Here is a 26,943-nt window from a genome sequence, read left to right on the forward strand (position 1 = left end):
CCCTCTAAGCTCCAAACCTTTCGTTGTATTTCTGCCTGATGTTACCTTCACTGTGAAACCTTACCTCAGTCTGACTCCACACGCCTCATGCGGGATCTAAAATATCTTGCATTCCACAAACTACACTATCTGGTTATGTGGATACTGTTTATACTGTAGAAACATGTTCAGGCAAACAATACATTTAATGGTGAACACAATGTGCACCAAACCTGGTATGATACATTTAATGGTGAACACAATGTTTACCAAACCTGGTATATGGGATCTGTACAGGATGTTTAGACCATCATCCTCAAGACGACATGCTAATCAATAAGTGGCAACCTTTCTATTGGACAGAACTGTGAGAAATACAGAAACATTACAACGTTGTAGTGTTATGGTTGACGTCATATCTTCCAGCGCCAGATAGCCAATGGGTTGAGAGGAAATGATCAGTCATCAGTCTCATGGGTATGGTGGGCACACAGCCTAAACCAACCAATCACACGACTCCAGGAACAAAAACACCACACTGCAACCTAGTTCACTTTTCATTCTACCTGAATCCAATGTTAACTACAGGTATTTAACAATTATTATACAAAATAAATACTATGTACATATATCACATACCGCACATAGAATCCAGTAAATATAACAGGAGAACTTCTTACGATGAGACAAAATCTAGAAGATTCCGTCAATACTGTCTCGGTTATAAAATAGGAAAAATTAAATAAATTAAACAACAGAAAAGCAACTTCTTAAAATTATAACACCAAATATCTGGTGATCAAACTTTACATCTACTTCCTCTACCATGCAGAAGGAGTGTTAGATGTCATAGACTGTTGGATAGCATGACGCTGATGACGGTAGGAGTGTTAGATGTCATAGACTGTTGGATAGCATGACGCTGATGACGGTAGGAGTGTTAGATGTCATAGACTGTTGGATAGCATGACGCTGATGACGGTAGGAGTGTTAGATGTCATAGACTGTTGGATAGCATGACGCTGATGACGGCAGGAGTGTTAGATGTCATAGACTGTTGGATAGCATGACACTGATGACGGTAGAGCTCAGACAGCCAGTGAGCAGCCAGTAGTGTGTGAGTAGACCGTTACTGCTGTGGAGGAGAGAGGTGGTGGAAAAGATGGCGTCTGTCTTGTTTCTTGGCAACTGCATGTTACAGATGTTTCCTTCACAGCAAGCAGTGCAGACCTGGAATCAGGAGTAGAGATAGAATCACCTTTATTCCCCTAGTACGTTAACACACACACACAATTTGAATAGATGAAATGGTGCTTCCAGCAAAAATCTAAATATACAGACAGAACACAGTCAAACTACAGACAGAACACATACAAACTACAGACAGAACACAGTCAAACTACAGACAGAACACAGTCAAACTACAGACAGAACACATACAAACTACAGACAGAACACATACAAACTACAGACAGAACACATACAAACTACAGACAGAACACAGTCAAACTACAGACAGAACACATACAAACTACAGACAGAACACAGTCAAACTACAGACAGAACACAGTCAAACTACAGACAGAACACATACAAACTACAGACAGAACACAGTCAAACTACAGACAGAACACATACAAACTACAGACAGAACACAGTCAAACTACAGACAGAACACAGTCAAACTACAGACAGAACACATACAAACTACAGACAGAACACATACAAACTACAGACAGAACACATACAAACTACAGACAGAACACAGTCAAACTACAGACAGAACACAGTCAAACTACAGACAGAACACAGTCAAACTACAGACAGAACACATACAAACTACAGACAGAACACAGTCAAACTACAGACAGAACACAGTCAAACTACAGACAGAACACATACAAACTACAGACAGAACACATACAAACTACAGACAGAACACATACAAACTACAGACAGAACACAGTCAAACTACAGACAGAACACATACAAACTACAGACAGAACACATACAAACTACAGACAGAACACATACAAACTACAGACAGAACACAGTCAAACTACAGACAGAACACATACAAACTACAGACAGAACACAGTCAAACTACAGACAGAACACATACCAACTACAGACAGAACACAGTCAAACTACAGACAGAACACATACAAACTACAGACAGAACACAGTCAAACTACAGACAGAACACATACAAACTACAGACAGAACACAGTCAAACTACAGACAGAACACATACAAACTACAGACAGAACACAGTCAAACTACAGACAGAACACATACAAACTACAGACAGAACACAGTCAAACTACAGACAGAACACAGTCAAACTACAGACAGAACACATACAAACTACAGACAGAACACATACAAACTACAGACAGAACACATACAAACTACAGACAGAACACAGTCAAACTACAGACAGAACACATACAAACTACAGACAGAACACAGTCAAACTACAGACAGAACACAGTCAAACTACAGACAGAACACATACAAACTACAGACAGAACACAGTCAAACTACAGACAGAACACATACAAACTACAGACAGAACACAGTCAAACTACAGACAGAACACATACAAACTACAGACAGAACACAGTCAAACTACAGACAGAACACAGTCAAACTACAGACAGAACACATACAAACTACAGACAGAACACAGTCAAACTACAGACAGAACACATACAAACTACAGACAGAACACAGTCAAACTACAGACAGAACACATACAAACTACAGACAGAACACATACAAACTACAGACAGAACACATACAAACTACAGACAGAACACAGTCAAACTACAGACAGAACACAGTCAAACTACAGACAGAACACAGTCAAACTACAGACAGAACACAGTCAAACTACAGACAGAACACAGTCAAACTACAGACAGAACACATACAAACTACAGACAGAACACAGTCAAACTACAGACAGAACACAGTCAAACTACAGACAGAACACATACAAACTACAGACAGAACACATACAAACTACAGACAGAACACATACAAACTACAGACAGAACACAGTCAAACTACAGACAGAACACATACAAACTACAGACAGAACACATACAAACTACAGACAGAACACATACAAACTACAGACAGAACACAGTCAAACTACAGACAGAACACATACAAACTACAGACAGAACACATACAAACTACAGACAGAACACAGTCAAACTACAGACAGAACACATACAAACTACAGACAGAACACAGTCAAACTACAGACAGAACACATACCAACTACAGACAGAACACAGTCAAACTACAGACAGAACACATACAAACTACAGACAGAACACAGTCAAACTACAGACAGAACACATACAAACTACAGACAGAACACATTCAAACTACAGACAGAACACATACAAACTACAGACAGAACACAGTCAAACTACAGACAGAACACAGTCAAACTACAGACAGAACAGTCAAACTACAGACAGAACACATACAAACTACAGACAGAACACAGTCAAACTACAGACAGAACACAGTCAAACTACAGACAGAACACATACAAACTACAGACAGAACAGTCAAACTACAGACAGAACACATACAAACTACAGACAGAACACAGTCAAACTACAGACAGAACACATACAAACTACAGACAGAACACATACAAACTACAGACAGAACACATACAAACTACAGACAGAACACAGTCAAACTACAGACAGAACACAGTCAAACTACAGACAGAACACATACAAACTACAGACAGAACACATACAAACTACAGACAGAACACATACAAATTACAGACAGAACACAGTCAAACTACAGACAGAACACATACAAACTACAGACAGAACACATACAAATTACAGACAGAACACAGTCAAACTACAGACAGAACACATACAAACTACAGACAGAACACATACAAACTACAGACAGAACACATACAAACTACAGACAGAACACAGTCAAACTACAGACAGAACACAGTCAAACTACAGACAGAACACATACAAACTACAGACAGAACACATACAAACTACAGACAGAACACATACAAATTACAGACAGAACACAGTCAAACTACAGACAGAACACAGTCAAACTACAGACAGAACACATACAAACTACAGACAGAACACATACAAACTACAGACAGAACACAGTCAAACTACAGACAGAACACATACAAACTACAGACAGAACAAAGTCAAACTACAGACAGAACACAGTCAAACTACAGACAGAACACATACCAACTACAGACAGAACACATACAAACTACAGACAGACTACAGACCGAACACAGAGGAATTTCCAGAAAGACATTCAAATAACAACTGCTGAGAAGGGAACCGATTCTTATCCAAGTGAGATCATTCTAAACCAGGGCCTGGGGATTACCATGACAGTGTGGTAGATCCCACCAGACACCACAGAGCAGAGAGCCACATTCTGAACTGCAAATATTACTAATAAAAGTTCAAACATCATCTTTCTTTCCATACATGCTGTATGTGTGTTCCCGTTGATAACTGCCCCTGGTTAGTCCCTCACCTGGTAAATGAAATGCACTTGTACATTTAGGAGTTGCTTCAGCAGCCGTGTCACAAATGTAATGCTATGCAAAGGAAAGAGGCTTCTTGAATGACCTTGTATCCTTCATGGTTGTCCTGGGTGCAGCCTGTAGACAGACAGTGGGCCGGGGCCACGCAGCGTTTGGTCACAGACACAGTGTTCCCTTGGACGTCCAACACATGGAGGGTGTAGCAGTACCTGGTCTCTGTCAGACACACAGACACTGTCGTTAAAGGTGCAATCTGCAATATTTACAGCTGAGAGATGGATACATGTGATCTAACGTTCAGACACTATGGAATCCTGAGAAATAACGGACCAATGAGCAATAAGTTGAACGATGATAAGAACACATCACTTTCACATTTATTGTGTCAGTTAATGTAAATGCAAATGTAGCTTACTTTTCAACAGCAATGTCATTAATTCCCATGAATATCATGTGTCAACAATCTACTTCTTACTGAAGTGGACGGTAACACTGAAAGAGCCTGAGGTTCAGATGGATTCCAGTGATTTAAAACAATCCTCACATCCTCATGTGATAAACTACTATTTATCATTTGTTAATAACTCAAAGAATGTGCTTTTAAGATCAAATCTTTAAGGCAACAAATAAGTTCACAATGATTTCAGACATTTAGTAGACAACCATGTATCTATATAAAAGAAGAGAGCCTGTGGAAATATACAACCTGCCAATTCAATTTCTTATCTAAACATGTCCAGCTTAAGTGAAATACACCATGTTTAAGATACAGAAACCAGCAAAGACAACATTGATAACCCTTCATTTTACAGCCTGGTATTTTCCTGTCATTTATATTTCTGCTCTGGACGGAGTCGAGAGGGTCTGAAAAACAGGGTTTGATGATAGATACAGAGCAGGCTGTAAATACCAGAAATAGCTTCCTGTAATTACCTCGTGGGCAGTATACGTCCGGAGCCCAGCGATTGCATTCGTAGTTGTCTGGTGCATCTTTACATGTGAAACACTTGAACCCTCCAGGATGAGGTGTGGCTGTGGAGACAAGAGGAGACGAGCACAAGTCTATTATTCGCCATCTAGATTTAATAACATATTTTTGGTAGATTTAATAACATATTTTTGGTAGATTTAATAACATATTTTTGGTAGATTTAATAACATATTTTTGGTAGATTTAATAACATATTTTTGGTAGATTTAATAACATCTCCCAAAATGAAAAAACACTTCCCTGAATCAATACATTGTCATTACTCAATGAGCTATAGAAGAAATGCAAATTGTACATTTGACTCCTAATTGTGAGTTGTTGTAGTCCTCAGAGCTACAGTGATGTGTAGTCCTCAGAGCTACAGCGATGTGTAGTCCTCAGAGCTACAGCGATGTGTAGTCCTCAGAGCTACAGCGATGTGTAGTCCTCAGCGCTACAGCGATGTGTAGTCCTCAGCGCTACAGCGATGTGTAGTCCTCAGAGCTACGGCGATATGTAGTCCTCAGAGCTACGGCGATATGTAGTCCTCAGAGCTACAGCGATGTGGTCCTCAGAGCTACAGTGATATGTAGTCCTCAGAGCTACAGCGATGTGTAGTCCTCAGAGCTACAGCAATATGTAGTCCTCAGAGCTACAGCGATATGTAGTCCTCAGAGCTACAGCGATATGTAGTCCTCAGAGCTACAGCAATATGTAGTCCTCAGAGCTACAGCGATGTGTAGTCCTCAGAGCTACAGCGATGTGTAGTCCTCAGAGCTACAGTGATATGTAGTCCTCAGAGCTACAGCGATGTGTAGTCCTCAGAGCTACAGTGATGTGTAGTCCTCAGAGCTACAGCGATATGTAGTCCTCAGAGCTACAGCGATATGTAGTCCTCAGAGCTACAGCGATGTGTAGTCCTCAGAGCTACAGCGATGTGTAGTCCTCAGAGCTACAGCGATATGTAGTCCTCAGAGCTATAACAGCAAACAAAGGATTGATGTTGCTGCTACAAACAGAGAGCAACTTTCCTTTAAAAACATACATTTAACTACAGTACATACAGGACATTTAACTACAGGACATACAGGACATTTAACTACAGGACATACAGGACATTTAATTACAGTACATACAGGACATTTAACTACAGGACACACAGGACATTTAACTACAGTACATACAGTACATACAGGATATTTAACTACAGTACATACAGGACATTTAACTACAGTACATACAGGACATTTAACTACAGTACATAGAGGACATTTAACTACAGTACATACAGTACATACAGGACATTTAACTACAGTACATACAGGACATTTAACTACAGTACATACAGGACATTTAACTACAGTACATAGAGGACATTTAACTACAGGACATACAGGACATTTAACTACAGTACATACAGGACATTTAACTACAGTACATACAGGACATTTAACTACAGTACATACAGGACATTTAACTACAGGACATACAGGACATTTAACTACAGTACATACAGGACATTTAACTACAGTACATACAGGACATTTAATTACAGTACATACAGGACATTTAACTACAGTACATACAGGACATACAGGACATTTAATTACAGTTCATACAGGACATTTAACTACAGTACATACAGGACATTTAACTACAGGACATACAGGACATTTAACTACAGTACATACAGGACATACAGGACATTTAACTACAGTACATACAGTACATACAGGACATTTAACTACAGGACATACAGGACATTTAACTACAGGACATACAGTACATACAGGACATTTAACTACAGGACATACAGGACATTTAACTACAGTACATACAGTACATACAGGACATTTAACTACAGGACATACAGTACATACAGGACATTTAACTACAGGACATACAGGACATTTAACTACAGGACATACAGGACATTTAACTACAGTACATACAGTACATACAGGACATTTAACTACAGTACATACAGTACATACAGGACATTTAACTACAGTACATACAGTACATACAGGACATTTAACTACAGGACATACATGACATTTAACTACAGTACATACAGGACATTTAACTACAGTACATACAGGACATTTAACTACAGTACATACAGGACATAGAGGACATTTAACTACAGTACATACAGGACATACAGGACATTTAACTACAGTACATACAGTACATACAGGACATTTAACTACAGTACATACAGGACATACAGGACATTTAACTACAGTACATACAGGACATTTAACTACAGTACATACAGGACATACAGGACATTTAACTACAGTACATACAGGACATACAGGACATAGAGGACATTTAACTACAGGACATACAGGACATACAGGACATAGAGGACATTTAACTACAGTACATACAGGACATACAGGACATAGAGGACATTTAACTACAGGACATACAGGACATACAGGACATAGAGGACATTTAACTACAGGACATACAGGACATACAGGACATTTAACTACAGTACATAGAGGACATTTAACTACAGTACATACAGGACATTTAACTACAGTACATACAGGACATTTAACTACAGTACATACAGGACATTTAACTACAGGACATACAGGACATTTAACTACAGTACATACAGGACATTTAACTACAGTACATAGAGGACATTTAACTACAGTACATACAGTACATACAGGACATTTAACTACAGTACATACAGGACATTTAACTACAGTACATACAGGACATTTAACTACAGTACATAGAGGACATTTAACTACAGGACATACAGGACATTTAACTACAGTACATACAGGACATTTAACTACAGTACATAGAGGACATTTAACTACAGTACATACAGGACATTTAACTACAGTACATACAGGACATTTAACTACAGTACATACAGGACATAGAGGACATTTAACTACAGTACATACAGGACATACAGGACATTTAACTACAGTACATACAGGACATTTAACTACAGTCCATAGAGGACATTTAACTACAGGACATACAGGACATTTAACTACAGTACTTACAGGACATTTAACTACAGTACATAGAGGACATTTAACTACAGTACATAGAGGACATTTAACTACAGTACATACAGGACATTTAACTACAGTACATACAGGACATTTAACTACACTCACTCTGTGTGTCTTTGTTAAGTGTTATATTATGAGAGGACGATACAGTTTGAATTGAATTAATGAACCGTCAGTTCAACCGTCTAGATTCTAGAATAGAATGGTCACTAAACTTTGCATGGAGACCATCTGCCGTGATCAAACAGTAGGCTTGTCTGGTTTGTTCAATTGGCAACCATTATGTTAATACTAAGAACACTGGGAATCAGGCCTCCCATTGGATATAGTGCATCCCAAATGGCACCCTATTCCCTGTATAGTGCACTAATTTTGATCAAGGCCCATGGGGTAGTAGTGCACTATAAAGGGAATGACGTACCATTTAGGACACATCCTAAGACAGCTACAGGTCTTAGGGTCATCCAAACGTCACTCAGCGAACAAAAGTCTGCCTGCCTGCCAGTCTCTCACACACACACACACACACACACACACACACACACACACACACACACACACACACACACACACACACACACACACACACACACACACACACACACACACACACTAACACATACTCCCTCTAATCCACCCTCCATACCCCAAGCCCCCAGGGCTGGTCAAGGTCATCCTATCCCCCTGTACATGCCGGGGCGTGGGTCCAAACAGACACGCATTTATTGGGGAATTCAGCTCAGATATCCCTATGAAACAAACAACCATAAACCTGATATAGGAGCTCTTGGCTTATCAGATGTTGAAGGCAGATTGTGCCAAGAGAGCTGAGGTAAAATACATTAGATGAGATTTCAGTGTTTGACTGCAGGGAGATGGAGGGGAAGGGGAACCATTAAGGGTCTGACCTCGTACGTGCCTGCCTCTTAGAGCTACTGTGCGTTTCCATACTTCTCATGCGGCGGTGAGCCCAGTTCTCACTGTGGACCAGTATACTGTACTGTAGTCTGAGGAACTGTAGTCTGAAGAACTGTAGTCTGAGGAACTGTAGTCTGAGGAACTGAAGGCTGAGGGACAGAATGCGTCTCAGTTTCACAGAGAGAAAGGGATGGGAAACAGGAAGTCACGTCTGGAAACTCGCACACATCTCACTGATACCCAACACCGCAGATGTAGTAAGCCAGAGACTGTGTCACACAGTGGTACATATTCTGAGTGGATGAGGAAGATGTCTCTACACTGGCATTGTGGATAAATATTGTTTTATTATAATCTCTTCATCTAGATATGGAAAGTACCTTCAAAGATGAAGGCAGGGTGGAGAGAGGCCTGACTGTGACCATTACCAACTGTGGCCATGTCACCTTTGTCTGGGGATCAGAGCAGGGGCGGCATGCACCTCAAAGATCTGAGGGGGCACAAAGTATGTGAGGATGGCTGGGAGGGGGGGGGGGTGTTCGGCAAAGGGCCAAGCCCTTCAAGAATTTTGCCTTTTTCAAACACCTGAAACAGCTTTTTTTTCTACAATCCCACCCTTCAGTCCCTCCATTAAGCTCCACTCAACCCCTCCCATCTATCTCTGTTTGGATTTCTATTTGCTTATATATTGTTCAACTGTGCTGTGATGTTTCACAAAAGTTCTGAACCTTTGTATTCTCATAGTTTATACAGATTGTAAGTTGAAGATAAAGTTTTTCGCTAAGAGTTTTATTATATAGGGCTTCCGAGTGGCGCAGCGATCTAAGGCACTGCATCTCAGTGCAAGAGGTGTCACTACAGACCTTGGTTCAAATTCAGGATGTGTCACATCTGACCGTGATTGGGACCCCCATAGGGCCCAGCGTTGTCCAGGTTTGGCCGGGGTAGGCCGCCATTGTAAATAAGAATTTGTTCTTAACTGACTTGCCTAATTAAATAAAGGTTTGATTTAAATATTATTTATCGATTGACTATGACTTTTAAAATCACCCAGCAGTGCTATTTGCAGAGTTAGCTCCAAATGTTGCAATTCTTCAGCCATTCCTGAACCTGCGACCAAAAACAAGCTACATATTGACAGTACCAAAACAAATGAGCTAATGATTTTGTCTATTCGCAAAAAATCTGCAGAGCTGGGATGGTTGTATCCCACATATAGATAAAATGGTATTGGTTGCAAGAATTTTGTATCGCAATCTAAGTTTTGAATCCAGCGTTGTTTTGTGTATCAGTTTATAAACCATGTGCCATGGTATAGGTACATTGAAATCTCTCCCCAACGATTTTGTAATCTATATGGAGCAGCTGTCCATTTTTGGTCCTGAAATAAAACTGCTATACTTTTTTAATTTATCACAATTGTCTTCGACCAATGTTGTTCTTTAATGCAGGGCTGAGAGAACTTTCCTTACTTTCTCCCCCGTCCACTTGCCTCTTCCGTTTTTGCGGTTATGCTGCAATTAATTGGTTGTAATTTTGAGTAGAGCAGACATGTCCGTATGTTTTTGTTAGCTGCGTGTGTGACGTAACTCCACCAGTCCTATTTATGACATCATTTACAAAGATTATACCATTTTTTTGGGGGGGGGGGGGGGGGGTTTATTTATTTTTTTTAAAAATCGTTTTTTATCAATTACAATATTTTGAGTTTAACCTTAATATTTGTTGTCATATTTGTTCTGTCTTTTCTGGGGGATTAAACTGAAATTGAAACCAACTTTCTACGGCTTGTTTTATAAACAGCGACTCTAATTTGATTGATAGCCTGAAATGGCTTCTTGGCGTCTAGTTATAAGGTTTGGAGATTGGGAACCTATCTGGGCGAGCTAAAGACAAATTCATAAAAGAAGAACGAAAAAATAAATCATCATAATATAAAATTACAATAATATATATATTTTTTAAAAACAAACATTTACAGGACAAATCTGAGGGGGAACGTGCCCCTGTGTGCCCCCCCCCCATAATAACTCTGGATCAGAGGGTCATGGATGGATGCCCTTTCTCTTGGCTGTTATAATGGTCACATCTCAGTATTGATGACTAATTTCAAAGGTCACGGAGACATTGCCAGCAGACTCAACCAGAAGAAAAGAAAGGTGCAACTCCATCTACCACAGTTTGATACAGAAATACATTTCCAATGCGTGTGTATTCATACTTGATGGATGGAGGAGGATGATGTCCTTCACAGTGAAGTCCCGCGATTGAGCCGCTTCCAGCCAATCAGCGATTAGCGTTAAAAGTAGGACCCAGGCTGCTGGCCAGGCCTCCATCATTGGCTGAGACCTTCCACATGCAGCTGTCTGATTGGTCAACGTCCAAGACACTGTTGAGGGAAATCAATCAGTGAATAAAATATTGAAGGTAAACATCCTCAGAGTTGGAGAGAGACAGCGACAGAGAGAAAGAAAGAGATGGATTGAGAGAGATCGATCAGTACATCCGGAGTAGGTGATCAGTTGTCTGTATCTCACTCATGCTGTTGTGTGCGTTGTGCTTTGCTTCATTAGCTAAATGTCATCCAGACCCCGACTCAGATGGCATCCAGTAACTAACCCTATAGTGAATCCCATGAAGCTAGGATCACAGTCTACATACAGTGAGTGGATTGATGAAGGCTTTTCTCAGGTTGCTTGAACGAGGTAAAGGATTGCTTTGAGGACCGACATATTATATATATAACATGTTATTAAATCTGTATTACTAATCTGTTACTAAATCATCTATTATAGTCTATATCTATTAAATGTTATTAAGGCTGTATTAATAATCTGTTACTAAATCATCTATTATAGTCTACAACTACTAACTATCCCTCTTCCCCTCCCATTGAAAACACATTGTAACTGAACAAATGGTTATGGCAGTAAGAGAGCTCCAGCTCTAGGTCAGGCTCCTGGCCCCCACCGGTCACACAGCGACCCAGAGAGGATGGCTCAGTCATGGGGAAGTCATGTTAAGTAAGCCAAAGCTCTACAGCTAAATAACCAGTCAGATTATCGGATGTTCATGTTGTTAATCCCTGACTCTGTAAGACAATGAGAGGAGCTGGACAAAAAGAAGACCAACTAGATTAGAGATGGAATGTCCATTTTGTTTTCCTATGATATACAGCCTGACTACCAGCCCAGGCCAGAGAGGACAATGGTGGGTCTGCCTGGAGGGAGACTGGTGTCTGCCCCACTAAAGACCATATTTACTTCCATACCAGTGAGCCTGGTAAATGGGACCAGTACCCATGACAAAGCCCCCGATGCTGAACTCTCTATGGGTTCAGACCAGGGACAGATAATGAGCCTCCTCTCCTTCTCCATGACTCTGGATGCACAGACTCAACTTGGTTCTACAATGTATGGGCCAATGGCAGGGGTTCAATTACTCAATCCCAGGTAGAGGGAGCAATACTGATACGGTTGGAATTTTACACCTTGCAGAGATAAGATATTGATGGACTTTATTAATCCACTTTCTGCCGAAAACTGAAACTTTTTTTGCAGTATTACAAAGCCCTCCTTTACCTCCATTTAACGCCTGGTAATGTGAGCCATTTTTTTTTTGTATAATTAATTTATTCACACAATTTACTATGCTAAGTAGTCTTATCCCATATCAGAAAGATAATCAATATTCATGGATTGAACTTCAAACAAACTCTCCAATCTCTAATAAGAAGCCTTGGTGTGCATCATTATTCAATAAAGTAGCTTGAATAAAGCACACTAGCAAAAAGCTAGAGGATGACCAGGTCTAGCCAGCCTTGGCTTGAACATGACGTCAGATTTATAAGATTGTATTTCTGCCTGCTGCACTTCATGACGACGGTACGGTTGTATTTTTGCCTGCTGCCCTTCATGACGACGGTACGGTTGTATTTCTGCCTGCTGCCCTTCATGACGACAGTACGGTTGTATTTTTGCCTGCTGTCCTTCATGACGACGGTACGGTTGTATTTCTGCCTGCTGCCCTTCATGACGACGGTACGGTTGTATTTCTGCCTGCTGCCCTTCATGACGACGGTACGGTTGTATTTCTGCCTGCTGTCCTTCATGACGACGGTACGGTTGTATTTCTGCCTGCTGCCCTTCATGACGACGGTACGGTTGTATTTCTGCCTGCTGTCCTTCATGACGACGGTACGGTTGTATTTCTGCCTGCTGCCCTTCATGACGACGGTACGGTTGTATTTCTGCCTGCTGCCCTTCATGACGACGGTACGGTTGTATTTCTGCCTGCTGTCCTTCATGACGACGGTACGGTTGTATTTCTGCCTGCTGCCCTTCATGACGACGGTACGGTTGTATTTCTGCCTGCTGTCCTTCATGACGACGGTACGGTTGTATTTCTGCCTGCTGCCCTTCATGACGACGGTACGGTTGTATTTCTGCCTGCTGCCCTTCATGACGACGGTACGGTTGTATTTCTGCCTGCTGTCCTTCATGACGACGGTACGGTTGTATTTCTGCCTGCTGCCCTTCATGACGACGGTACGGTTGTATTTCTGCCTGCTGTCCTTCATGACGACGGTACGGTTGTATTTCTGCCTGCTGCCCTTCATGACGACGGTACGGTTGTATTTCTGCCTGCTGCCCTTCATGACGACGGTACGGTTGTATTTCTGCCTGCTGTCCTTCATGACGACGGTACGGTTGTATTTCTGCCTGCTGTCCTTCATGACGACAGTACGGTTGTATTTTTGCCTGCTTCCCTCCATGACGACCGTACGGTTGTATTTCTGCCTGCTGTCCTTCATGACGACGGTACGGTTGTATTTCTGCCTGCTGTCCTTCATGACGACAGTACGGTTGTATTTTTGCCTGCTGTCCATCATGACGACAGTACAGTTGTATTTTTGCCTGCTGCCCTTCATGACGACAGTACGGTTGTATTTTTGCCTGCTGTCCATCATGACGACAGTACGGTTGTATTTTTGCCTGCTGTCCATCATGACGACAGTACGGTTGTATTTTTGCCTGCTGTCCTTCATGACGACAGTACGGTTGTATTTTTGCCTGCTGTCCATCATGACGACAGTACAGTTGTATTTTTGCCTGCTGCCCTTCATGACGACAGTACGGTTGTATTTTTGCCTGCTGTCCATCATGACGACAGTACGGTTGTATTTTTGCCTGCTGTCCTTCATGACGACAGTACGGTTGTATTTTTGCCTGCTGTCCATCATGACGACAGTACAGTTGTATTTCTGCCTGCTGTCCATCATGACGACAGTACGGTTGTAAATGTTTGTTTTCTTATAATTTCTCACAGTTTTTCTTATGAATGCTTTAATATAATATGTCTGTGGTCTATAGAGATACTGTTATAATTTGTACTTCAATAACGCTCTAATTATGTAGAAATATGTTTACGTGCAATCTTCATGAGATACACAGCAGACAATCTAATCCAAACTAAAAGATAAGTATTATATATTTATTCTCTATTTATTCGTATCAGATTGATGCACATATAATTCTAAGCACATTATGTAGTTTCCATTCAAGTCTTTCTTTTCAAAGCACGTCAACTAGAATACATTGAGACAGGAACCTCATCTCTCCTTCCTTCCTCTCAACCCTTCTGCCAGAGCTGGAGCAATAAACAGATCTGTCACCAACACTTTATTACCTGCATGCCAGTGGAGGCTGAGGGGAGGACGGCTCATAATAATGGCTGGAACGGAGTCAATGGAATGGCATCAAACACATGAAAACCATGGAAACCATGTGTTTGATGTATTTGATACCATTCCACTGATTCCGCTCCAGTCATTACCACGAGCCCGTCCTCCCCAATTAAGGTGCCACCAGCCTCCTGTGCTGCATGCATTCTTTTGGAAATGAAAGAGTGGTTGTTGCGGTAGCGTTTTAGCATATAAAGTCATATTGTATTTAATTTTGATTAGATTCAAGGGCAGATTTACAGTGGATTGATGGCAGGAAATGGCTTCAATTAAATCCTTCCTCTAAGATGAGACCTGCATAGAAACCACATGCATTCTCTCTCATCATTTTATCTCTCTCTATTTATTTCTCCCTCTACATCGCTCTCTTTCTCTGCATTCCACTGGCCACTGGCCAGTAATCACTTGCCCAGGTGGAAGGTCGGGCAGGAAATGAGAGAGAGAGAGAGAGAGAGAGACTGTTTATTTCACTTTTGTTTATTATCTAGTTCACTTGCATTGGCAATGTTAACATATCTGATCCAGGACTCCTGTCCTCCTGGACTAGGACCAGGTGGGAAAGGTGATCCTGATCCAGGACTCCTGTCCTCCTGTACTAGGGCCAGGTGGGAAAGGTGATCCTGAACCAGGACTCCTGTCCTCCTGTACTAGTGCCAGGTGGGAAAGGTGATCCTGATCCAGGACTCCTGTCCTCCTGTACTAGGACCAGGTGGGAAAGGTGATCATGAACCAGGACTCCTGTCCTCCTGTACTAGGACCAAGTGGGAAAGGTGATCCTGATCCAGGACTCCTGTCCTCCTGTACTAGGACCAGGTGGGAAAGGTGATCCTGATCCAGGACTCCTGTCCTCCTGTACTAGGACCAGGTGGGAAAGGTGATCCTGATCCAGGACTCCTGTCCTCCTGTACTAGGGCCAGGTGGGAAAGGTGATCCTGAACCAGGACTCCTGTCCTCCTGTACTAGGGCCAGGTGGGAAAGGTGATCCTGAACCAGGACTCCTGTCCTCCTGTGCTAGGACCAGGTGGGAAAGGTGATCCTGAACCAGGCAACGTGATGTTCCAGGTCAAACAGGGAACAACAATCCTCTGTGAATGACTGGGGTTCTTCCCTTCACTACAGTACAGAGGCACAGAGAGAGAGATGCCAATACCTTCTGTTGTGTTCAGAGATCCACAAGAACTAGTCAGACCAAATGTTGCTGTAGGAGTAGGATTCTCTCTATGATGTCATTTATCTCTGTGGGATACTACAACACTGAGTAAGAAGCTAAGAGACTTCTGAACCACTATAGTCAGCCAATAGAGGATTATACAGTATATATGGGCCTCTATGTATGAGAATCTGGTTAGTCCCAAGTAGCTCAGTTGGTAGAGCATGGTGCTTGGAAAGCCAGGGCTGTGGGTTTGATTCCCATGGGGGACCAGTATGAAAATCTGTGCACTCCCTACTGTAAGTCATTCTGGATAAGAGATGATGAAAATTACTAAAAGAGGCTAGGGTTAATTAAGATAAATTATAACTTAATCCTAAATGACAACAACAGCTAAACTATTGCAACTGAAGAGAGAGCACCTCAGTCTAAGTGTAGTGCTGATCTGGAAGATGGTAAAAACCTGGTCAAAAAGAATTTCCCTCAAGTCACACAGCATATGTCTCATGTAACAAAATCGTCGGTTTTGGATTCCAAAGAAAGACTGGTCGCAATTAAGCTTTAAATCAATATCCATTCCATTGAAATTCAAGATTGAATCGTGTGTAGAGCACAGATTGTTGAACCACTTTGAGGTGCTGTAAGTCAACTGTAAGGTCTCTTAACCCTCTGGTACCTCCATAGACAGGGCCATATTGTGGGAGTAGATATAATTAGTGGTTATACAGAGGGCAGCCTGGGTTAAGAACCTGCTGCTGTCCGGTTTATAGGAAGTCCTAAGGTAAATCTGTCACTCACTGATTTAGTGAAAAAAAAGGAGCTATCTAGAACCTTAAAGGGTTCCTCGGTTGTCCCCATAGGAGAACCCTTTGAAGAACCCCTTTTTAGTTTCAGGTAGAACCCTTTTGGGTTCCAAATAGAACCCTTTTGGTTCCACGAGGAACCTGTAACCAAAAAGTGCTATCCTATGGGGACAGCCGAAGAACACTTTTGGAACCCTTTTTTCTAAGAGTGAACTCTATGTTTCAATGGACTGAAGCCCATACTGTACCTCTACATGCCTGGTCTCTGGGACTAACTGCTAGAGAAGTAGTAGGACTGGCACAGAGAAATGTATTGCGGAGGCGTTGTGCCCTTCAGTGTCACTGTGGAACGTCAAGAGGTTGTCTGGGAGGCTGCTGGTGATATGGCGCTAGTCCATGAGATATGGTCTACTCTCCAAGAGCTCCGGACATCCTGTCGGTTCTATTACTGTACCATCCTGCCCTTAATGAAGACGTAGAACATTCCTTTATGTAGACCTAGAACATTCCTTTATGTAGACCTAGAACATTCCTTTATGTAGACCTATAACATTCCTTTATGATGACGTAGAACATTCCTTTATGATGATGTAGAACATTCCTTTATGATGATGTAGAACATTCCTTTATGATGACCTAGAACATTCCTTTATGATGACCTAAAACATTCCTTTATGATGACCTAGAACATTCCTTTATGATGACGTAGAACATTCCATTATGATGACCTAGAACATTCCTTTATGATGATGTAGAACATTCCTTTATGTTGACCTAGAACATTCTTTTATGATGCTTTATGATGACGTAGAACATTCCTTTAGGATGTTCTAGAACATTCCTTTATGATGCTTTATGATGACCTAGAACATTCCTTTATGATGACGTAGAACATTCCTTTATGTAGACCTATAACATTCCTTTATGATGACGTAGAACATTCCTTTATGATGACGTAGAACATTCCTTTATGATGATGTAGAACATTCCTTTATGATGACCTAGAACGTTCCTTTATGATGACCTAAAACATTCCTTTATGATAACCTAGAACATTCCTTTATGATGACGTAGAACATTCCTGTATGTAGACCTAGAACATTCCTTTATGATGATGTAGAACATTCCTTTAAATTGACCTAGAACATTCCTTTATGATGATGTAGAACATTCCTTTATGATGATGTAGAACATTCCTTTATGATGATGTAGAACATTCCTGTATGTAGACCTAGAACATTCCTTTATGATGATGTAGAACATTCCTTTATGATGATGTAGAACATTCCTTTATGATGACCTAGAACATTCCTTTATGATGACCTAGAACATTCCTTTATGATGACCTAGAACATTCCTTTATGATGACGTAGAAAATTCCTGTATGTAGACCTAGAACATTCCTTTATGATGATGTAGAACATTCCTGTCTGTAGACCTAGAACATTCCTTTATGATGATGTAGAACATTCCTTTATGATGATGTAGAACATTCCTTTATGATGATGTAGAACATTCCTTTATGATGGCGTAGAACATTCCTTTATGATGGCGTAGAACATTCCTTTATAATGACGTAGAACATTCCTGTATGTAGACCTAGAACATTCCTTTATGATGATGTAGAACATTCCTTTATGATGATGTAGTACATTCCTTTATGATGACCTAGAACATTCCTTTATGATGACCTAGAACATTCCTTTATGATGACCTAGAACATTCCTTTATGATGACGTAGAAAATTCCTGTATGTAGACCTAGAACATTCCTTTATGATGATGTAGAACATTCCTGTATGTAGACCTAGAACATTCCTTTATGATGATGTAGAACATTCCTTTATGATGACGTAGAACATTCCTTTATAATGACGTAGAACATTCCTGTATGTAGACCTAGAACATTCCTTTATGATGATGTAGAACATTCCTTTATGATGACGTAGAACATTCCTTTATAATGACGTAGAACATTCCTGTATGTAGACCTAAAACATTCCTTTATGATGATGTAGAACATTCCTTTATGATGACCTAGAACATTCCTTTATGATGCTTTATGATGACGTAGAACATTCCTGTATGTAGACCTAGAACATTCCTTTATGATGATGTAGAACATTCCTGTATGTAGACCTAGAACATTCCTTTATGATGATGTAGAACATTCCTTTATGATGATGTAGAACATTCCTTTATGATGATGTAGAACATTCCTTTATGATGGCGTAGAACATTCCTTTATGATGGCGTAGAACATTCCTTTATAATGACGTAGAACATTCCTGTATGTAGACCTAGAACATTCCTTTATGATGATGTAGAACATTCCTTTATGATGATGTAGTACATTCCTTTATGATGACCTAGAACATTCCTTTATGATGACCTAGAACATTCCTTTATGATGACCTAGAACATTCCTTTATGATGACGTAGAAAATTCCTGTATGTAGACCTAGAACATTCCTTTATGATGATGTAGAACATTCCTGTATGTAGACCTAGAACATTCCTTTATGATGATGTAGAACATTCCTTTATGATGACGTAGAACATTCCTTTATAATGACGTAGAACATTCCTGTATGTAGACCTAGAACATTCCTTTATGATGATGTAGAACATTCCTTTATGATGACGTAGAACATTCCTTTATAATGACGTAGAACATTCCTGTATGTAGACCTAAAACATTCCTTTATGATGATGTAGAACATTCCTTTATGATGACCTAGAACATTCCTTTATGATGCTTTATGATGACCTAGAACATTCCTTTAGGATGTTCTAGAACATTCCTTTATGATGACCTAGAACATTCCTTTATGATGACGTAGAACATTCCTTTATGATGACCTAGAACATTCCTTTATGATGACCTAGAACATTCCTTTATGATGACCTAGAACATTCCTTTATGATGATGTAGAACATTCCATTATGATGACCTAGAACATTCCTTTATGATGATGTAGAACATTCCTTTATGTTGACCTAGAACATTCTTTTATGATGCTTTATGATGACGTAGAACATTCCTTTAGGATGTTCTAGAACATTCCTTTATGATGCTTTATGATTACCTAGAACATTCCTTTATGATGACGTAGAACATTCCTTTATGATGACCTAGAACATTCCTTTATGATGACGTAGAACATTCCTTTATGATGACCTAGAACATTCCTTTATGATGACCTAGAACATTCCTTTATGATGACCTAGAACATTCCTTTATGATGACGTAGAACATTCCTGTATGTAGACCTAGAACATTCCTTTATGATGATGTAGAACATTCCTTTATGATGCTTTATGATGACGTAGAACATTCCTTTAGGATGTTCTAGAACATTCATTTATGATGCTTTATGATGACCTAGAACATTCCTTTATGATGACGTAGAACATTTCTTTATGATGACCTAGAACATTCCTTTATGATGACGTAGAACATTCATTTATGATGACCTAGAACATTCCTTTATGATGACGTAGAACATTCCTTTATGATGACCTAGAACATTCCTTTATGATGACCTAGAACATTCTTTAAGATGTTTTATGATGACCTAGAACATTCCTTTATGATGACATAGAATATTCCTTTATGATGACCTAGAACATTCTTTAAGATGCTTTACGATGACCTAGAACATTCCTTTATGATGACATAGAACATTCCTTTATGATGTCAAGTTGAGTTAGGGCTTTATTCAATCAGATCCGCTTTAGCCTACATCCACATAGTGGTTGTTTTGGCAGTGTCAGAGTTGGAACTGTGTTAGAGCTGTCAGATCTGCTTTAGCCTACATCCACATAGTGGTTGTTTTGGCAGTGTCAGAGTTGGAACTGGGTTAGATCTGTCAGATCCACAAGTGGTTCCTGGCATTATACATCAAGTGGGCATTGCCATTGGCTGCACGGAGTCGGATTATTAAGAGAAATCCCATGCAGCCTTGTTTGAACACTGGAATGTGAGATGTAATCTACATATTGATTAGGCTGATAGAAATCCTCGTATTGATTAAGGATTTTAAATTTGAGATACACTTTCTCATTCTGAACTTGTAACGTGAGTGGGACGGGTGTGTCTTCGTGACATTGATCAAGAGTAGCTGCTCACTGATTTGACACCTCTGACACCTCCGACACCAAAACATCAGCAATGCGACTGTCGGTTATAACCGGTTAATGCTTGATCTGATGGAATCTAGGCCTTAATGCTGGGTGCTGAGATTGCTGTAGACAGGCAGACAGGTGGTTTTGAGGATATGGAGCAATGAATGGACCAGCGGACGGATTGACACACAGCAGGCTCTGGACCTCTGGACCTCTAGACCTCTGGCTGCCTGGAGTCACAGACTTGGATTCTCTACTTTCCCCCCATCTCTTCTTCCTGACCCTGTGGCTCTACTACTTCCATTTCTAATTAAGTGATTTGTAAGAGAGAGGCCCACTTTGGACTACAGGGGCCAGAGGCTGTCCCTCCCCAGTTAGGGTGCTGTACAAATAGAATTTATGTTGCATGGCTTTTACGTGAAAAGGGAGAGCGAGAGAGAGCAAGAGAGAGAAAGAGAGGGTGAGGAGAGACCACTGACTCCTGCATATTGAGGAAAGGAGGCTTCTAAAAAAAAATCTAAACTACAGGACTCACAACAGCCACACTCACACCCTGTTCCACACTCTCACACACAGACAGACTGCCTCTGTGATGACCAGGCCAGACCACAAATAGACATGTTTTTACTTGAGTGAGTTTAAAAGGAATTCCGGCAAACAGCTTGTTTAGAATGCTTCCCAGTACCTGTTTATTTAAAGTTATAGCATGACGCCATGATGCGTCTTTTTAAGTAGTTGGGAAAATACGGAGTGGAATTGAAGCTGAACTGAGAACAGATGTTTTTCTAGGAGAGGCCAGACAGACTTCCTGAGAAAATGCCAAACACACTGCCTTCGGAAAGTATTCAGACCACTTGACTTTCGCCACATGTTATTACATTACAACCGTATTCCAAAATGGATGAAATCGTTTTTTCCACCCCCCCATCATCAATCTGCACACAATACCCCATAGCCACAAAGCAAAAACAGGATTTAAAAAATGTTTTGCAACATAAAGAATCTGACAGTGGACTGCAGGAACATAGGTGTACAGTGATGTCAGTGTGAGGACTCTCTCTGCACACCTGGACAGTAGTAATTCTACAGTATGGTTGTAGTGAACCTGCTGATGGTAGAAGCCTCGGGGCAGCCTGTTTGAAGCCCTGTCATTCCTATAGCCATAATAACACCACTTAACACTGTAGTGTACCTCACTTGTTTAATGTAGTTCTACCACACAGCTGTGGAAGAGTGCTTCCCATACCGACCTTGCCCTTCCACATAGCTGACCGATTTCAGCACTAGCAAACCTCATTTAGCTACAATACAATAACATACAACAATATGGCCAACTGTTAAATCTGGAGAGAAGAATTCCTGCTCTCTCTGCTTTCTCAGTGTGTCGATTGTCTTTCATTGTGCTGAGGCAGCCATAAGTAAATTTACACTCAGTGGATTATTTATGGGCCAGGCACATATGGCAGCGCTGCACTGGCATTGCAGTTCCTAAACCTGTGCCATGCACCTGCTAACGTTACTACTTTAAGTATTCCCTAAATCAGTCTGACATCTCTGCCATCTCATCCCCCTTTGAATGGGGATCACTTAAAATAATGGTATGGTCACAATTCATAATCTGCTGAATTTGAGAAAACTCCGTTTCAAATAGTTTAAAACGAGATAGAGAGCTAATTGTATTTTATATAGTACACGGAACACCGCAAGTGGTTTCCAAACAACTCACATTTGACTACTAACCAACTGAAACGCGCACTGATTTGTCTGTTGGAAATATAGATGGGTAAGAAATATGCAGATAAGAATAGTTGTTTTTGTGGATCACAGCTGTTTTTATGTCTCATATTTCATTTCATTGTGCAAAGTGTTCAACCTAAAGAATCATCAAAAAAAATACTGCACCGCAATCTCTGAAAACAACACTTACCCAAATAAAACGCCTCCCGAACTTCGTGGGTAAATCAACTGAATAATATTCCACTTGTTAGTCTAGATAAACATTCGGGCTCAGAAGTGGATGTGTAGCCCGATGGAATCGACATACTAGTGAGAACGAACGCCGCTCTTGTCGTCCTCTTGCAGTTTCGGGAGTTTCTGTAGGCGTGTATTATACGTAACCATTGGAACGTCAGTGCAAGAGAGAAGTAGAGGGAATTGGGAAGATGGGGGGTCTTCACCTTATCCATCCCATATCTATTGTATTCATCTACACATATGGTACATGGACTATTGTCAAGACATGACAAATGTTTTTCAATATCAATATTTTTACTTTTAAGATCTAAAATGGTTATTACAATTTTGACTATGACTTTGTTATTATTTAACTGTTACACATATTTTAAAATCACTCCAATGAAATGAAGAGGCTAGAATGGAAACACATTTGTAATTTATTAAACTGTTTTACACAAACCTAAATCAGTTCCACATAATCACTGTCCTCTAGTGGGGATAACTCTTAAGGAGCAACGCCAATAAATATACTATGAGCTGGCTCTTTGAAATCTGTTATAAAGGGTTCAGATTCCACTAGGGCCCGACAGACCACACATGGTTTCTCTAGATCTCTTTCCACTAGCAAAATTTATCACCACAAGTTGAATAGCTTTATGAACTTTAATTGCTGATTGTGTGTGACAAAATATTCCTTTCCCCAGTGGAAAAACTCTCAGTGACATGCATTCATTTACCAAATACATAGATCCTTCAAGAACAGACCTAGAGAGGAATGCCTACATAAAGTCTGAACATAAACTAGGTTCACGTAGAAATAGATTGGCAGGGCTGTAAGAGTTTCCTGTTCCTGGAAACTGAACACATATGAAGAATAGCAGCTAGCCATGATGCTGTGTTATTGGCTGTGAAACATGAAGGATTTATCAACCCATCAAGACAGTGTGTTGAGAGAGTGACTGACTCTGGCCCTGACTGTGCAGAGGTTCACCGTCGCAAACTGCCGCAGCTGTTAGCTGGTGTTGAAAATACACCCGTTAATATGCGTTGCTTGTCAGTTCTGACTGTGTCCGTGAGCTCAACATTTCAACATTATGTAAGACAAGCAAGGAGATTTCAGTGTCCTTACTTGAATGGTCTCTGGAGTAATGCCAGCGATATTAGATGAATGTTTAGTCTGTGAATGTCCTTTCATCTGACTGTACACAGACTTACTGAATTCCTCTTAGCATTAAGTAAAACGTCAGATTTATGTTGCTCTGAAACATTTATATTCAATACATTTGTATTGTATTTATATATTTTAAACAGCACATAAACGTAGGCAGGATCATGTGAAAAGAGAAAGCGAGAGAGGAGAGAGAGGGAGAATTCCGACCAAGAATTCATAAAATGGGACAAACACCAAATTGAGAGACTGCATGCAAAATTCTGCAAAAATATCCTCTGTGTACAACGTAAAACACCAAATAATGCATGCAGATTAATTATCAAAATCTGGAAAAATAGCTGTTAAATTCTACAACCACCTAAAAGGAAATGATTCCCAAACCTTCCATAACAAAGCCATCACCTATAGAGAAATGAACCTGGAGAAGAGTCCCCTAAGGAAGCTGGTCCTGGGGCTCTGTTCACAAACACAAAGCCCCAGGACAGCAACACAATTAGCAACACAATTAGACCCAACCAAATCATGAGAAAACAAAAAGACACATTGGAAATAATTTATTTGGCCCTAAATAGAGAGTACACAGCGGCAGAATACCTGACCACTGTGACTGACCCAAAATTAAGGAAATCCTTGACTATGTACAGACTCAGTGAGTATAGCCTTGCTATTGAGAAAGGCAGACCTGGCTCTCAAAAGAAGACGGGCTATGTGCACACTGCCCACAAAATGTGGTGGAAACTGAGCTGCACTTCCTAACTTCCTGCCAAATGTATGACAATATTAGAGACCCGTATTTCCCTCAAATTACACAGACACACAAAGAATTTGAAAATAAATCCAATTTAGATAAACTCCCATATCTATTGGATGAAATATCACAGTGTGACATCACATCAGCAAGATTTGTAACCTGTTGCCGCTAGAAAAGGGCAACCAGTGAAGAACAAACACCATTGTAAATACAACCCATATTTCTGTTTATTTATTTCCCCTTTTGTAACTATTTGCACATCATTATAACACTGTATATAGACATAATATGACATTTGAAATGTCTTTATTATTTTGGAACTTTTGTGAGTGTAATGTTCACTGTTCATTTTGTATTGTTTATTATCTTGCTTTGCCAATGTAAACATATGTTTCCCATGCCAATAAAGCCTCTTAAATTGAAAGAGAGAGAGGAGAGAGAGATAGAGAGAGAGAGAGAGAGAGAGAGAGAGAGAAAGAGAAAGAGAGAGAGAGAGAGAGAGAGAGAGAGGAGAGGAGAGAGAGGTGAGAGAGAAAGAAAGAAAGAAAGAAACAAACAAAGAAAAGTGAGATAATAAAAGGATGACTTCTTCATTGGTTTCTAGAGGGCATCATTACAATCAAACATTCCTGAGAATACCATGGTTAACTGGGTTGGATTCATTCCTGAGGATACCATGGTTAACTGGGTTGGATTCATTCCTGAGTATACCATAGTTAACTGGGTTGGATTCATTCCTGAGGATACCATGGTTAACTGGGTTGGATTCATTCCTGAGGATACCATGGTTAACTGGGTTGGATTCAAACAACATAGTGTGACTGACCATCCATTACAAAGCTGTTGTGAAGAATCCACAGGATACATAAACGTGATGGACACTACAACAAAGGACAGAATGACCCGTGTAATGTCAGCCAAGCCTAGTGAACCTTTTCAGTGTGGAATCCAGCCGAGCCTAGTGAACCTGTTCAGTGAAGAATCCAGCCGAGCCTAGTGAACCTTTTCAGTGAAGAATCCAGCCAAGCCTAGTAAACCTTTTCAGTGTGGAATCAAGCCGAGCCTAGTAAACCTTTTCAGTGTGGAATCCAGCCGAGTCTAGTGAACCTGTTCAGTGAAGAATCCAGCCGAGCCTAGTGAACCTTTTCAATGAAGAATCCAGCCGAGCCTAGTGAACCATTTCAGTGAAGAATCCGGCCGAGCCTAGTGAACCTTTTCAGTGAAGAATCCAGCCAAGCCTAGTGAACCTTTTCAGTGAGGAATCCAGTCAAGCCTAGTGAACCTTTTCAGTGAAGAATCCAGCCGAGCCTAGTGAACCTTTTCAGTGAGGAGTCCAGCCAAGCCTAGTGAACCTTTTCAGTGAAGATTCCAGCCGAGCCTAGTGAACCTTTTCAGTGAGGAGTCCAGCCGAGCCTAATGAACCTTTTCAGTGAGGTATCTTTTCAGAAGGACCAAACGTGAACAGGGACTCTATGGGGTATGAGTTATACATGGTATCAAGGGAAACCTCTGTCCTGCAGCACCGTCTGTCCTAAACATGTTATAAACCTCTGTCCTGCAGCACCATCTGTCCTAAACATGTTATAAACCTCTGTCCTGAATCACGGTCTGTCCTAAACATGTTATAAACCTCTGTCCTGCAGCACCATCTGTCCTAAACATGTTATAAACCTCTGTCCTGAATCACGGTCTGTCCTAAACATGTTATAAACCTCTGTCCTGCAGCACCATCTG

General features: G+C 40.6%; 2 protein-coding genes across 2 annotated transcripts; one reads left to right on the forward strand and one right to left on the reverse strand.

The window, feature by feature from the left end:
* Nucleotides 1-133: 133 nt before the first annotated feature.
* On the reverse strand, nt 134-23,414 carry LOC110495392 (ly6/PLAUR domain-containing protein 6). The gene is made up of 5 exons (XM_036951664.1): nt 23,259-23,414; nt 11,730-11,897; nt 5,498-5,596; nt 4,650-4,780; nt 134-1,209 (listed from the first exon to the last, which is right to left on the reverse strand). Exons 2-5 carry the CDS (start codon nt 11,845-11,847, stop codon nt 1,027-1,029), a joined length of 531 nt encoding a protein of 176 aa, XP_036807559.1. The 5' UTR covers nt 11,848-11,897; nt 23,259-23,414; the 3' UTR covers nt 134-1,026.
* Nucleotides 11,892-16,346, forward strand: LOC118941058. The gene is made up of 3 exons (XM_036951400.1): nt 11,892-12,213; nt 12,439-14,250; nt 16,215-16,346. The coding sequence occupies exons 2-3, from the start codon at nt 13,309-13,311 to the stop codon at nt 16,344-16,346; spliced, it is 1,074 nt and encodes a 357-aa protein (XP_036807295.1). The 5' UTR covers nt 11,892-12,213; nt 12,439-13,308.
* Nucleotides 23,415-26,943: the final 3,529 nt, after the last annotated feature.

Source organism: Oncorhynchus mykiss, chromosome 18, assembly GCF_013265735.2.
Source record: "Oncorhynchus mykiss isolate Arlee chromosome 18, USDA_OmykA_1.1, whole genome shotgun sequence".
NCBI classification, from domain to species: Eukaryota; Metazoa; Chordata; class Actinopteri; order Salmoniformes; family Salmonidae; genus Oncorhynchus; species Oncorhynchus mykiss.